The sequence below is a fragment of the Rattus rattus genome, chromosome 7 (genome assembly GCF_011064425.1).
Source record: "Rattus rattus isolate New Zealand chromosome 7, Rrattus_CSIRO_v1, whole genome shotgun sequence".
Classification (NCBI taxonomy): Eukaryota; Metazoa; Chordata; class Mammalia; order Rodentia; family Muridae; genus Rattus; species Rattus rattus.
Genome location: NC_046160.1, coordinates 19,192,622 through 19,207,765, shown reverse-complemented (window position 1 = coordinate 19,207,765; position 15,144 = coordinate 19,192,622). Strand labels below are relative to the sequence as shown.

At 44.3% G+C, this 15,144-nt stretch overlaps 1 protein-coding gene across 1 annotated transcript in view; it reads right to left on the bottom strand.

Moving 5' to 3' along the window:
- Nucleotides 1-11,722, bottom strand: part of Srd5a2 (steroid 5 alpha-reductase 2) — a 37,144-nt gene extending 25,422 nt beyond the window's left edge. The window contains exon 1 of the mRNA XM_032908934.1: nt 11,415-11,722. Coding sequence (XP_032764825.1) covers nt 11,415-11,695 — 281 coding nt within the window. The 5' untranslated portion in view covers nt 11,696-11,722. The remainder of the gene's footprint in view (nt 1-11,414) is intronic.
- Between the last annotated feature and the right edge of the window lie 3,422 nt (nt 11,723-15,144).

Genomic DNA, 15,144 nt, shown 5'->3' with positions numbered 1-15,144 from the left:
CTGTGTGGGTCCTAGATTTTACAGAGATACATACAATTCATATACATACACACATGTATGTATGATATGAGGGTAGAAAGACTTTGTGGGGAAGAAAGAGAACTAGCAGGAGGCGGTAAGGGAGAGAAAAGGAAGCGTGGCATGGCACACAGCCGAAGTATATGGTACAATTAAATGAAGGGTCTTTATGAAGCTTGCCAGCACTTTGAACACACCAATAGAAATTACGAAGAGAAATATACTATTGTAGGGTGCGGTTGTCCTTATCAAAGGGCACAGCCTTCAAAGATGCCTCTGCCTCAGCGTCACACCTTTATACATCTAATCCCCATTCCACTGTTTACTTGAATAATAATTTAAAAAAGAATAAAATAAGGCATATTGAAATTTATTGACAGACTTTGTTGAGTGAAAGTTCAGACCCATCAGTCATCACTGGTATCCCCTAATCAATAGCCTCTACTCTATGGCCCTGTAGTCACCTTGCCACCCACAGCTACATGAGGAATAGGATTCACATAAAGGAAATCAGTCTTTCATCACCTGTAGACTTCCACAAGCAAGGAGGCATACGAGATGGAACCCAAAGGTCCTTGCACATCAAGCATGAGAATGGATGCAGAAATAGAATTAAGGAACTGGAGAGATTTCTCAGAGCATTTCTGCTCTTCCAAAGGACTCAGTATGGGTTCCCTGAATTCACAGCAGGTGGCTTATGACAACCTATAATCCAGCTCCAGGAGACTTGCTACCTTTTTGGCTCCTGTGAGTGCCTGCACACATTTGGTGCATGCACGCGGGCATGTGAGAGTGTGTGCATGCATACACACACACACACACACACACACACACACACACACACACACAGAGTAAACAATTTTTAAGGAAATAAAAGGAAGAAATACAGGGAAAAATAGTAGATACCACGAGAAAACTGATGCTCAGTTCAGAAATACAAGCAGTGGGCTTAGCAGTAACAGGAGTATAAGCAAAAACCACTTAAACCTGCCAATCAGCCAGTAGTGAAGATGGTCAAATTAGCAAAGATGAATTATAAACCCCACTGGAGATGCTTCTTCTTCCAGTAAATTTGGAGTAATGAGAACTAGATTTATTTTCTAGACTGTAAATAAGCAAGACAAATTATCTGAAACAAAAAGTATCAGACAATGAAAGACAGTGTCTTCAATTATTTTCCCAGTACTGTGATAATGTAGTCTCTCAAAAGCACCTTAATGGAGAGCAGAGTTGTTGAGTTCTTGGTTCCAGGTCATAGTGCACCAGAGCAAGGAAGTCACAGGGACAGATAGCAATAAATGTACACATACTAGTGCTCAGATTATTTTCTCCATTGACTTATACAGTCCAGAGTCCACTGCCTAGGGAACAGTACCACCAATAGGGGGCAGGTCTTTTCATCTCAGTTAAGATAATCAAGATAACCCCCCACTGACATGATCATAGGCCCACCTCCCAGGCGATTTTACATTTTTCTTAGCTGACAGTAAATACTAACCATCACATACAGGGATCTCTGAGAAACAAAGAACACATTATGTGAACTTTATAACTAACCCAGATTGCTGTTTTGAGAGGATTTCTAGGCTGAAGCACAAGCAAGGGAATTCTAAACTAAAACTACAAGATTCTTGAGTCAGGAGGTCAAGATTGTACAACTCTCATTATAGAGTACTTAAGAGGGAGACACAGAGTACTGAAGAGGGTCTTTTTCAGGTAGTCAGCTAATTAGTGAATTTGTGTAAGAAAAGAATCACCCCCAAATTTAAGAACAGTACCTAGTACTTATATTTGATCAGGAATAAAGTCCATTTTCACCAGCCTGATAGAAAACTCATAATCCATGAGACACTGCTAGAATGCTCTAAAAGACTTATTTTAGAGAAGATTAATCAACCTAGGTAGACCAGTTCTCTCTGGAAATGCCTGAAAGGATTGAATTGCTTTCAGATAACTCAGCTGCACCTAGAATGAAGAACAATAATATTTATAGAAATGTAAAGATTCCTAACATTCAACACTATAATTTCCTCTCTTGTTGTTTTACTGGGTTTTTTGTTTTGCTTTGTTTTGTTTTGTTTTGCTCTTGTTTTTTAGAAGCTGGTTTGTCCACCCTGATCTGGATCTTCCTATGTAGATAAGGTTCACTTAAACCCGTAATCCTCTTGCCTCAGTATCCCAAGTGGTAGGATGATGGTGACTTACTTTAAAGAGCTTTAAAGCAAGCTACATCTGGCTTTAAAGAGCTACAATTTCTGAGCGTCTAATGCATGCAAAAATGTAGGTAAACATTGCCCATGACTGGAATAATAATCAATCAAAAGTGACACAGATAGTACATGGAAGAGTCAGTAAGTGGTTCAGGGAGGTAAGACACTTGCTAGCAAGTCAGATGGCCTGAGTCCTGAGTCCCATCCCCGGGATCCATATGGTGGAGGAAAGAAACAACTCCACAAGCCGTCTTCAGACCTTCACACACATATGCATACAGAAAAAGGGAAAAAAGAAAGAAAACTCAAAAATAAACAATGTCAATATTAGAATAGCGGACAATGAAATGAAAATGACGATTGCGACTACATTCCTTGTGTTTTTAAAATTAAACCAGGACATGAAAGTTACTTTTCTTTTTAAGTTCAAACTTCTATGGATGAAAACTATAGCTGGGAAGGAACGGTCTACTTGGCTTATACATTACAGTCCATCAAGGGAAGCCAAGCCAGGGGCCTGAAACTGAAAACCATAAAAGGATGTGCTTGCTGGCCTGCTTGCTCTGGTTTACTCAGCTACTTTTATACTCCAGGCCCATCCTGCCTAGGGATGGCACTGCCCTAAGTGGGCATCAAGAAAAGGCCCCACAGACCAATGTGATGGAGACAATGCCTCAGTGGAGGCTGCTTCTTCCCAGGCAACTCTAGCTGGTATCAAATTGACAGTAGTAGTAGTAGTAGTAGTAGTAGTAGTAGTAGTAGTAGTAGTAACCAACACAATTATAATTGGTTTTGATTATAGAGCAGTTAAGTGACCAGTTTTTTTTATGATTTTTTTTAAGTCCTGTATCTACATAACATTTTTTTACCTTTGGGGGTGTCTCCCATTAACATTTCAGTTTTCAGGCTCTTTTCTCTCTCTCTCTCTCTCTCTCTCTCTCTCTCTCTCTCTCTCTCTCTCTCAAACATAAGCAGATTATTTTCATAGATAACTTGAATAACTTTCAGTGACATGGGTTTCAAGTGTTTTTAAGTAACAATTTAGGTATATTTAATATGAATTCACTTAAACTGCACAATCCGATGTTTTATGTGTGCACATATTCATGATATCATATCACAACAATACACCCATCACTACAGAGAGATCCTTCATTTCTCTGTATCTTCGGGAAACTACTGGGTGTCTCTCATGTCACCATGTGCTATTTGGACTTTATAAAAATAGGATAATAAAGAAAGCATTCTTTGGGCTTGGTTCCTTTCACCTAGAATTATTTTGCCCCCTTCCCAGACTGTAACATGTGCCAATATTCCATTCATTTTATTTCTTGAGTAATGCTTCATTATACATTTATACCACAGTTTATTACTTTCATTTACTGACCAACATTTGAATTATTAGAGCTTCCCCCAAAGGAGACACTGCACAGATATTTCCACACAGGTCTTTCTATGAGTACGTACTTTTACTGGGGACAGAGGATGTCTAGAAATGAAATATCATGGACCCAAGAGCATGTAAGCACTTACTTTTTGAAGTAAGCTTTTTCAGCATTTACTGTCTGAATATCATCAGACGTACCTGTCATTTCACGTTTCAATCAGCAGTGTGTGAGTTGTACGACCACCTGCTCTTTTAGCCCATTCAGTAGGTTCCTAATGATGGCAGGATTCAATTTGCATTTTTCTAGCTATTTCACGGTGAGAATTTCTTTGCGTTCTTATTTGGCATTCAGCTATTTTCTTGGGTAAAATATGTATCTGTGTAATTTTCCCATCTTAAAAATGTAAGGGGTGGGGCTGGGGAGATGGCTCAGCAGCTAAGAGCACTGACTACTCTTCCAGAGGTCCTGAGTTCAAATCTCAGCAACCACAAATCCCATCTGTAATGGGAATCTGATGCCCTCATCTGGGGTCTGAAGACAGCTACAGTGTACTCATATACAATAAATAAACAAATCTTTTTCTAAAATGTAAGGTGTGAAGTCAATTATTAGGGAGGAACTGTGTTTTCAGCAAGCAGCACTAGAACATCTGGCTGCTGCAGATGTAATTTTGCAGAAGGAATTCTGACTCATACTTCCAACACTAGGGAAATCGGTCACTCAAAATGAGTAAAAGGCCTACATGCAAACCCAAAACCGTACACCGTCTAGGAGGAAGTACAAGAGAGAACCTTGCTACTGAAACTTAGAAACAACAGCTAACGCTCATGGACAGATGGGAAAACTCAAGCAGCTAAATGAAATGTCCCTGCTTTTCAGAAAATAGCCTAAGAGTTAGAAAAGAAAATCACAAACTGGGAGAAAAAAAAATACTTGCTAAGTGCCTACCTGGCAAGATGTTTGTGTTCAGGATATATAAATAACCTTAAAGCTTTAACAAGAAAACAAATGAATGTATTACTATTTAGATTTGTTTATTAAAGATGCAACTTTGGGTGTTCCCTGAGAGAAGGGCACACAGAATAGGCAAGTTTGGAAGCATAGAAACCCAGTTACCTGTTGTTTAAAAGGTGTGGGTGGTTCCTGCCTAAAATCCAGCTACCCTGCATTTTCAAAGTTCCCTGTTTTGCAGCAAAGGGTCAGCCTGGGCAGTGTGGATCATATACAATGGAACGATTTTGAAAATGGAAGAGTTTTTAAATGGCCTAGAGCCTGACATGAGACTTGAACCGGCTAGTAGGTCATAGGTACCAGTGTTAAAATTAGAATTAAAAAGTGAAAAGACTGGGTGTATAGCGTGCAGGATGGTTCTAAGCCAGGGTCACCAGATGGGGCCCTTTCGTGACAGAATATCACAATTCCACCCACGGATCTGGACAGAGAACATCCTCTGGAGAGCAAGTCAAGCATTGCCTTCTCAGGGCTCCTCCGCTAGTCCACTGCTCTGCATGTCCTGAGGAGTAGCATTAGCAAGAACAAAATGAGATGGCCTGTGTAAATCATTAACATAATGCCTGGAACACCCAGAGCCCAATAAATAGTGGCTTCTCCGTGCCCCCCTCCCTGCTCCCATAACCAAATGGAAGGCAAATTGCACTGTTGGCTCTAATTCAGAAGTTTTTAAATTTTAGAGCTCCTGTGTTGGGCTGAGTATCGTTAGAGGCTCCTGGGTTGAGGACAGAAATGTTTGAAACATCTTGAGTCTGGACTTGAATCTCCACCCTCCTACCCCGCCCCCTTTAATCTACAGAAGCAAGTTGCCACATCCTGGCAAAACTCCTAAGACACAAAATGTGTGTATGCTCCCCTATCCAACTGTCCTTGCCTGTAACTCCACAGAGACGGGCAGGTGAATTATTCAATTGGCCAGTGTAACATCAGGATCTCTCAAAGCACAGTCCATCTTTACAGAGAAAATATGACTTGGAGGAGAGCCCTAGTTGTCCAGCCCTGGTTGATGCTGGTAGTCTGAAGATACAGTTAGAAAACGCACCTGATTCCTACTTTCTCACTTTCCCCTAACCCTGCTTTGTCAGTAAGAAGTATGGGGAACTGTCTCTTACTGCTCAACCCCCAATTCTGTCTGATAGGGAAGAGTGGAGCTGTTTGGAACCCCCTCAAACACCACCCACAATCTACTCAAACACAGACAGGTCCCCCCCTCAAACCCTTTCATACTGATGCTGATTTCATATTGATGTGGCTACCACCCAAGTTTCCACCCACACTGAGATCCCTTACCTGTTTTTCTCCAGGAGGCAAGCACCCAGCACTGTGGTTCTTTCTGACTATCCTAAGACATAGCATGCGTGGGGACATTCGAGGCTCTGCTAAGGACAAGAGTTCAAGCCCCATTCTTCCCTCCCTTGTCATATAACTTGGTACCCATCGCCTCCATGCATCTGGGTCCCTGTTTCCCATCCTTGCTTGTTCTTTTTCTGTGACCTAAGTTAGATTTAAGAGGAGCAAGGAGCTGGTCCTCACTGTCATGTGTACAAGTGAATCAAGAACTCTGTTTACATTTTGGTAAACATAGCTGTACATTTCTTCGGATGTAGTTATGATGTCATCCCTTTTAAAAGGAAGAGTCCAGGAAGCCATGCTCTCTCCTGCAGGCATTCCCATAAAGAACCCAGAGCCCAATAATTCTCAGAAAATGACATTTACTACCAAGTCTCTAAATAAATGTAGCAGGCACTTTCTTAAATTCACCCAACATTTGGATATAGAATTCAACCAAACTTTACTATAGAGTGAATGTAAACCTGTATACTACCCATTGTTTACTTAAGGATTGCTAAAGTGTTGTCCAAGGGCCAAATCTGGACCACTACCTGGTTTTGCAAAGTTTTTTTGGAACACCAAGCACACACACTCGTTTGTTCACAAAATATCTACCTTGGCTGCTTTTTGACACATCCCAAACGGGGCCATCTGTCGCAGCCGAGGAACCAGACAGTTGCAAAACCTAAAACAACTATGATCTGGCTTTCAAGTTTGCTGTGGTCAGGAATGGCAATTACCACAGCACTCAAGAGGACGAGGCAGGGGCTGGAGAGGTAGCTCAGTGGTTAAGAGCATTTACTGCTCTTCCAGATTTCCTGATTTCAAATCCCAGCAACCACATGGTGGTTCACAACCATCTGTAATGGGATCTGATGCCCTTTCTGGTGCGGCTGAAGACAGCTACAGTGTACTTATATATAGTAAATAAATAAATCTTAAAAAAAAAAAAAAAGAGGATGAGGCAGGAGTATGAGCCACCTTAAGATTCTATCTAAACAAAAATAAAAATAAAATAAGTCTGCTGATTCTCATTCTATACATTCTTTCAAAGAATATTAATTGGGAAATATTACATGTTATGAGTGTCCTCCGCACACAACCACACACATGCTTGTCTCACATGCTTGTCTCATGCTAGATCTCTTCAATCTGGAAGAGCAAAGGTGTATCTGTTACCTTCGATATAGGCATTGAGCTTCCCTGATTCTCAGGCAGTGAATGGCCTCCTTAGGCTGCCTGTGTTTGAATATCTAAACCATCTGCACCTCACAGGCGATAAGTGACCCACTGACACGGCCAGGAGGACCTGGGTCAGAATCTCACTTTGCTGCTCACCAGCTCAACCCCTGGTGCATGGCTGCTGTAAGGTGTAGACGTTAGAAAGGACAGGCGGGGAGTATGGGAGTTGGAGAGATGAGGACTAAGTCTTCTTAGGATAGATTTGAATCCATGTGCAAAGAGACTTCTGGAAGAGTCAGAGTAGGGTCACAGGCAAGCAGTGCTTCTCGGAAGAAATAAAGCACAGCCTGAGTCTCAAATAATAGAGCGGATTTGTGCTGCTGGATAATCGATGGAGAGAGAAACAAGGGTTTTATTAAAGCTGCCATCTGATTGGGAATTAGTTCCGTATCACTTGGAATTCCAAAGACTAATGTGTGCATTTCACAGCCCAGCAGCTTCAAACCTTTGCTACTGTTGTTGTTTCGTTCTGGTTTTTTGTTTTGAAACGAGGTCTAACTCCGAAGCCCTGGCTGCCCTCAACCGGATCAGAATGGCCTTAAACACAAAGAGATCTTCCTGTCTCTGCTTCTGTCTCCCAAATGCTAAGATTAAAGGCGTGAACCATACCCAGCTCCTTCTAACCTTCTGAGAGAGAAATCTTTTCTCTTTTTTTAAGACGCTTTATTCTTATTGAGCTCACCTGCAAATCTTCAAAAGGACGCCAACCATGACAGGTACTCAAGTATAGTATATACTGGCTACAGTGTAGGAGACCACATATTCTTGGGAAAGAGAATACCGAAAGGAATTTAGACAAAGAGGCATTCCAGGGTCGGCATGGAGGTCAGCAGGAGGTGAGACAACTCTGCCTGCATCAGTTGGGTTAGGCCGAATGCTTAGGCAGCAGTCATTTCCAGGTGGCTAAACACCCACCACAATAGACTGAAAAAAACGGGGTGCCAGCTGACCTGGTCACGCAACCTCAGCGATAATGATTCCTAAGCGGTTGCCAGCACTCCCACAATGCCGCGTGTTGTTGCCAGTCAGTGGAGTTCATTCATCCGCTCAGTATCTGCTGTGTACCAACACTTTGCTCCAGGAGCACAGCGTGCAAAGAAATGATACAAAAGAAAGATAAGAGCTTGCCCTTGTGGGATTCATTCTAATGCGACGCCCTTATAACAAGGGAAGTGGACTGAACTTCAACATCCACACCATAGAATCGCTTGTGGTACGGACCAGTCCCGGAGGGACACTTTGCAAAGGAATTTGAACCAAACCTGAGCCTTTCATCCCCCTAAGAGCTTGTTCTTGTTTCCACGCCATTGAATCCCGAATCCTCCGGGAATGTTTGTACCACGAGCCTACAGAATCTTCAGAGTTCTAACTTCAGGAATTTTTTTTTTTTTTTTTTTTTTTTTTTTGTCATTCTTTTCCCTTCAGTGCTTTTATTTGATTCAGAACTTAATTCTAAGCAGGAGCTCAGTGACTACGTTAGCGTCTGAAATGAATTTCAGTGCAAAACCCAGGGCCTTTACATCTGCAAAGAGTTTATCTACAAAGAGTCAGGTTAGTTGTATAGCTGTCAGTGAGTAGGGTAAATCATGGTTTTAAAACTGAAGTTAAATACAAAACAGTCCTAGGAAATAGGCTCTATGATGTGTAATAATGTAGAAAGATACATATAATAAATGTTAGCAAGTCCCTGGAGATGGGTCAGTAGGTAAAAATGCTTGCAGAATAAGATGATACCCTGAGTTTGGATCTTATGAACCCACCTAAAAAGCCAATGCAGTGGTCTCTGTAATGCAGAACCCTGCCTTAAGATAAGGTAAGGACAGAATTGCTTACAAGTTCCTGGCCCAGCCAGCCTGGGGTGCCTTACAAGAAACACATACACCGTTGATTTTGAAAGTCCCAAAATGTCCCAAGCAAACTATATATTTCAACAGAAGAAGCTCGTGTGAAATAGGGTTGACACCCATAAAGAAAGGTGGGCATGTTTCAATACATGAATAACATACTTACACATTAAAGTACATTTCTAGCACCGTGATGAGAGCCAAAGTGCCAACTCTGGGTCTCCAAACCACTATGTGGCGGGGAAAAGTTTTGGACATAGCCTGTCACTTGTTCCAAAGTCCCATCTGCAGAATGGAGGTGACTGCAGTCCCTACCTAACCGGTTGGCATGAGGATTAACCCTGACATCACTTGGAATGTTTGCTGCAGAATCTAACATCTGGGAAGTGCTCAGAACCACAGCATCTAGGAAGTGCTCAGGGGCCTCAGAAGAAGAGCTGAAATTCGGGTAGAAAAGTCCACGAATGTCACATCCTGGTGAGTAGGAGACAAGTAAGTCAGGGAGCAAACGTGTCTCAGACAGAACCATTCCCCAAACCCTTTACTAATACATTTAAAGCTCCTGTGAAGATGAAGGACAGCACGTACATATTTATTTTACAGACATCTGCTTCCTTGTTTGTTTTAAAGGGCACTGGTCATATTTTTGTTGCATGAATTGCCTTTTGTGTTTTATTAATCTAAAAATTATATTAATAGGATTTTCAGAAAACATGCATCGTTTTTTCTATATGAAACGGCCTCATTACAAAAGGACTTTATAGCCAGGCTGTGGTAGCATATGCCTTTAATACCAGAGTTCTAGAGGCAGAGACAGACGTGTCTTCTCTGTCAATCCCAGGCCAGTAAGGGCTACATAGTGAAACCCTGCCTAAAAACGAAAACATCTGTAAAGCTGACAGCAGGACATTTGGAAACAAGAACAGATGTCCACACAATCACATTTTCTTGTCAAATATCTATTTCCAAACAAGCAAAGTCAAATGCTTTGTCTTGTATCTCCTGCACTCAGGATCCTTCCTTCTGTGCAGCTGTATCAGATAAAATGATAACTACCCTGGGACTTTACACAAGAGGCTTTTTTGTAAATATTTATTAGATAAGCATAAATGTATTACCACTTGCCAATACTTAACGTTTTCAACAAATGAGAAATTCATATTAACACTGCATGATTACTAAATATTGACCAGTAAAGATCCTCTGGATGAGGGCTAAGAAAGGCATGTTAAAATTTGTATTTCTGGCCCCTCCTTTCCTAGAAATGATGTGAAAATTCTGCCTTGGGTCCCCGTAGGCCTTTTTTTCTTTTAAATCTAAGTTCTTATCTAAATTGACCTGATCTTCTGACCTGAGGAATCTCTGCTCCAGATAGCACAGCAAGCCTCTGGCAGCCCTGCCCTGCCCGTGCTCCCTGTTAGTTACCTGTGTAGAGAATCTGTCTAGAGCTGGGAGCCTGGAACCAGTGGTATCCTTTGGGAACAGGCTGGTAATCCTACTGGCCCCAGGAGTGTCACCTTTCCTTCAACTACATAACCTTTCTCAACCTTGGTTTCTTTGACTGTCCAGTGGGCAGATCTCTCTTTCAGTGAAGCCAAACAAGAGGGCAGCGACTAACCAATCAGAGAGGTGCTTCAGCGGAGTCTGCCTACTTCCCCTGGGGTCTCCTGGAGACTGTGCAGTCCTCAGACTGTCTTTGATCACCTTCCTGTCTTTTCCTCCCACACCAGAAAGGCAAAATTCTGAACTCAGAATTTTTTTTTCCTCTAGAGCGCTTGAGCGTTTGCTCAGCTTTGCCTGACTCAAAGTCCTGAAGGAGTTGGAAAGGGTAATTGTCGGTGAGCTCAGCTTCTTTAGGGTCGTTTCTAAGCAGAATCCCCATCTTATCCTGTTCTCATCTATGGATGAGAGGTGGACTCTGACCACTTCCTTCCTCAGTCACACAAAGGCCAAACTGTTCAGAAGAACTTCTCAAAGTTCCAGAGCGTATCACCTCCCCAAGTCCCTGAACCAACCGCTCCTGGCATTATACCAGAAAGGTGAGATCTAGGGACAGAGCAGGCACTTGCAAGGTACACAGTTGGAGAGGGAAGGACCCTGGCCAATAACTCCTACCCGAACTGAGTTCCCCAGCATCACCCACCCACCCTTGCAGCCACCTGGATATCTGAGGGGCGCCCAAGGGACCCTGAAGGCGTCTCCTGCCCCGCTGGTGATTCCCAGCCCTGGGGATTCTAGCCTAAAGTCCCCGCCTGGAGCTCCAAACACGCCTCACTCCGCCCTCCTCCCCACTCTTTGCGCAGCCCCTCGACGTTAGTCCACGAGCTGGAGCGGAACAGGGAGCTGTGCTCTGCGGAGAAAAGGCTAACCTGTGGAAGTAATGTGCAGAGAAGAGAGCCAGCAGGACATTCCCCGGCGGTCCGAAGAGGGAGCGCGGCTGCCAAGCGAGCATCCCTACCGACACCACAAAGGAAGGCAACTCCTGCAGGAACCAGGCAATGCGTGCGGGCAGGAAGGGAACTCCCGACGACACACTCTCTGTGTGTTTCCCGTAACTGGCAGGTTTCCCTGAGCACAGGATCAGGGTCCCCATAGTGGCCAATGTGGCGCTACCTGCCAGCACCGGGACCTGATGGCAGACAATCTGCATCTCGCCTGTGGTCACAGTTGGTAGCTGCCGCCCGCGTAGCGGAGAGTGCGGGCCTCTTTATGGAGCACCAGACGCCACCCCGTGTCCGCCCCTCGGACCAGGGTTCCCTCCCCACTCTCTCCACCCCAGCCCGTGTGCCTCCCACCTTGGCGCAGCCCGCCCTGGCTCTGCCTAGCAGCAATGCCCATTTCGCCCGTCTGGTTCTTTGGGCTGCAGCTGGGACAGAGAACCGAAGCTTCTGCGGTGCCAAAAAGTGTTCAGGGTCCTCCTTCTCCACCTGTGCCCGCCGCCTGCATCGATTTCAGCTCTTGCCCCCCCCCCCACCTAGGTGGCCCTAGGATGCCTTGCTCCTCGCTCACCAACTTCCAGTGTTGTAACATCCAGGACCAAGCAACAGCCATAACCAAAGCACCGACGCTTCTCCGTCCCTTACGCACACCCACAGCGCTGTCGCCAGGCAGTGCCCACCATGGATCGCCCTGGCAGAACTTCCCACCTGCCCCAGTTGCCCATGCTTCTCCACTCCCCTCAGTTTCTATCCAAACCCTAATCCTTCCTTCCACCCTGGGCTTGGCATTCTGGTACTTTGAAACACCGCCATTCTCTCTGTGGTGGGACCTCCTCTCCTCTGTCACTCTGCATCCCTGCTAGTTCCGCCACACCACGACCCTCCCTCCATCTCTCGGGCAGGTGCCAGCTTTGAGGGTAAACGCCAGAATTCCTCGACCACCAGCCTTGGAGAAAAGTTTGTCCCTCAGATGCTCAGGTTAGCCCGGTGGCAGTGATCCTGCGTACCACATCCCGCCCTATCCCCAGGCTCCTCTGAAGCCGGCTCATACTCTGCCTAAAGTTTCAGTATTCTCTAGAGAGACACATTTTCCCAGTCCTGAAGCGCTTGAGCTGGGTTCCACAGAATGGTGTTGATGCTCTCTGAACCGTCCGGCACACAGCATTCCACACCGGACCAGGTTCTTTTCCGCTTATGTTTTTCCCACTCTTCCCTCAACCTCCAGACACCTCACCCCACTTCCATCCCCGTATCTCTTTTTCTTTTTTCTTTTTTTTTTTTTTCCCCGGGAGCTGGGGACGGAACCCAGGGCTTTGCGCTTCCTAGGCAAGCGCTCTACCACTGAGCTAAATCCCCAACCCTCCATCCCCCTATCTCTACTGTGCCTCTGCACCAGCTCTTCTTAGCTGCTTTTTCTTCTCCCCCCTCCCCGTTCCCTTCCTCCCCGTCTCCCTTCTGGCCTGACCTTCTTACCCCACATCTCTTCCCACCCGGCTGTTCACTTCAGTCTCCCATCTTCTTGTCTCACCTTTGATTACTTAGGACCTGTTTTACCCTCCGGTCCCTGTTTGGGGCACAGCCCACACTTTCTTTCCCCACCTCTTTGCCCCCATATTCGGGGCTTTCTTGACCTTTAATTCCAACTCACCGATTGTAGGATACAATCGCTCTCACTTCCCCATCCACTCCAACCAGTCCTGGGACCAATTAAAAGAATGCACAGCCCCAATCTGCTCCAGATTAGGGAAGTGTCCTCTGCACTGGGATACTTGACAGATGGGAATTCATTTTCTATCCAGGGCTCCCTCCTTTTGCTAGCGAAGAAGTAATAATCATCACCCTGCTGTATTAAAAATAAAATAACAACCATATTTGTTTGAAACTGATCATCCTGCAGGAAGCACCCAGACTGACTGGAGCACTTTCCAGGAAATAGCCAGGTGTTGATGTCTCAGCAGCTCCCTGCCGTTTAAACACTTGCTTTCTATATGGCCAGCCTTAACCTCTAAGTTCCTACCTGCTCCTTAAAGATGCTCATATCTAGGTTGCCAGCAGAAAACCTGAGTCTCAGAATTGTGGCGCTCTCCCTGCTCGCAAACACCACTTAGCCGCCTTCCAAAGCCTTCAAATTTAACTCATTTATCTTCTCCTACACGATATCCAAATTCTCTCTCTGGGTTTTGGTTGGTACCTCTTCTCTGCCTTCAGCAACCATAGTCTTCTTAGCTGGCTGGCTTGCTGGGTCAGAGATCAATGGATGTCATGGTATCATAATCAGAACATTGGAGTAGCATTCCAAACCAACTCAACGAAATAACTTTGAAAGAATGAAATGTCCACCTCAATTCCTTCCTCTCTCTCCTTTTGTATAGCTCTGTCAAATAAGAATGTTCACTTTCCTTTTTATTCCCCACTCCTATAGCAACTTCTTGCCAATTAACAACCCACCCTTAAAGTGGGCTGTATGACGAAAACATGCGTCTCTAGCCTGTGTGTCCGTGGGTTGGCCAACACTAGCTGGTCCAGGCAAACTTAGCTGATCTTGGCTTTGTTGATACACTGCTCTGTGAAGCACCTCAGAGCACAGCTTTAGGCAGGACTCGGATTCTTCCGGATCCTTAGCCCAGGCTCTCATCCTGGGATGAGTGGGCTAGACCCACCATTCTATGTAGTGTTGATAGAAATGATAACTTTTAGAAAAACACAAGAAACATGACAAGACTTGGCCCACTCTTGCTTCCTAGTCATTCAATTGGCCAAATAAAATCACGTGACTGATTCATTCCCCCTGTAGGAGAAGACTTATTGCAAAGTTACACAGCAAAGGGCAAAGAGATATAAAAAGAGAATTGAATTCAAAAAGGTAACTGTATGCATTAGATACACAAAAGAGAGGATCAAATTGCAAATGTCAAGTTTGATTGGTTCTCATAAAGAGAATATGTTCTCATAACCTGCACCTAGGTCAAGAGACAAACTCTAAACATTCTGGCGGCTCCCCTCCCTCCCACCTTCTCACAGAAGAACCACTACCCTAACTTCAAGTGCCATAAATTATCTTTGCCTGCTTCTGAACTTCATTTAAATGGGATCAGACAGTATTTGCTTTTGTGTGTGTTTTGATGGTACTTGGAATTTGTTTTACTCAGTGACTGTCAGACACACAGACACAGAAGTAATGGCCATGAGGGGAAACACTGATATTCTTAGATCCTTAGAAACTGAAGACAGGGCAAGCCACACAAGACTACCCAAGAAACAGCAGGGCCCACCAGGAAGCATCAAAACTAAACAGGCGAGGCAGAATAAGGAAAGAATACTTTATATTCCGAGGCTCAGTGATACAGAGGCTGACTCTGGCTATCTATCTTTTGACCCTGGGATAGTTAAAATTGGCATATAGTTGCCAGAACTTGAAAATACAATGCAAGATGGTTTGGCTTGCTTAAGAAAGGTATACAAGAGTCATTTAAAATTTCTCAGGAATTACTCTGGGAAAGGTAATTCCTGCCTTGTGAGCAGGATATGGTTAGTAGGGTGTGTGTCTGTGTGTGTGTGTGTGTGTGTGTGTGTGTGTGTGTGTGTGTGTGATGTACATTGTTGCAAATAGTTCTGATTTGCTAGTTCTCAAAGTGTAACATTCAGTTAAGAGAGAGTATTT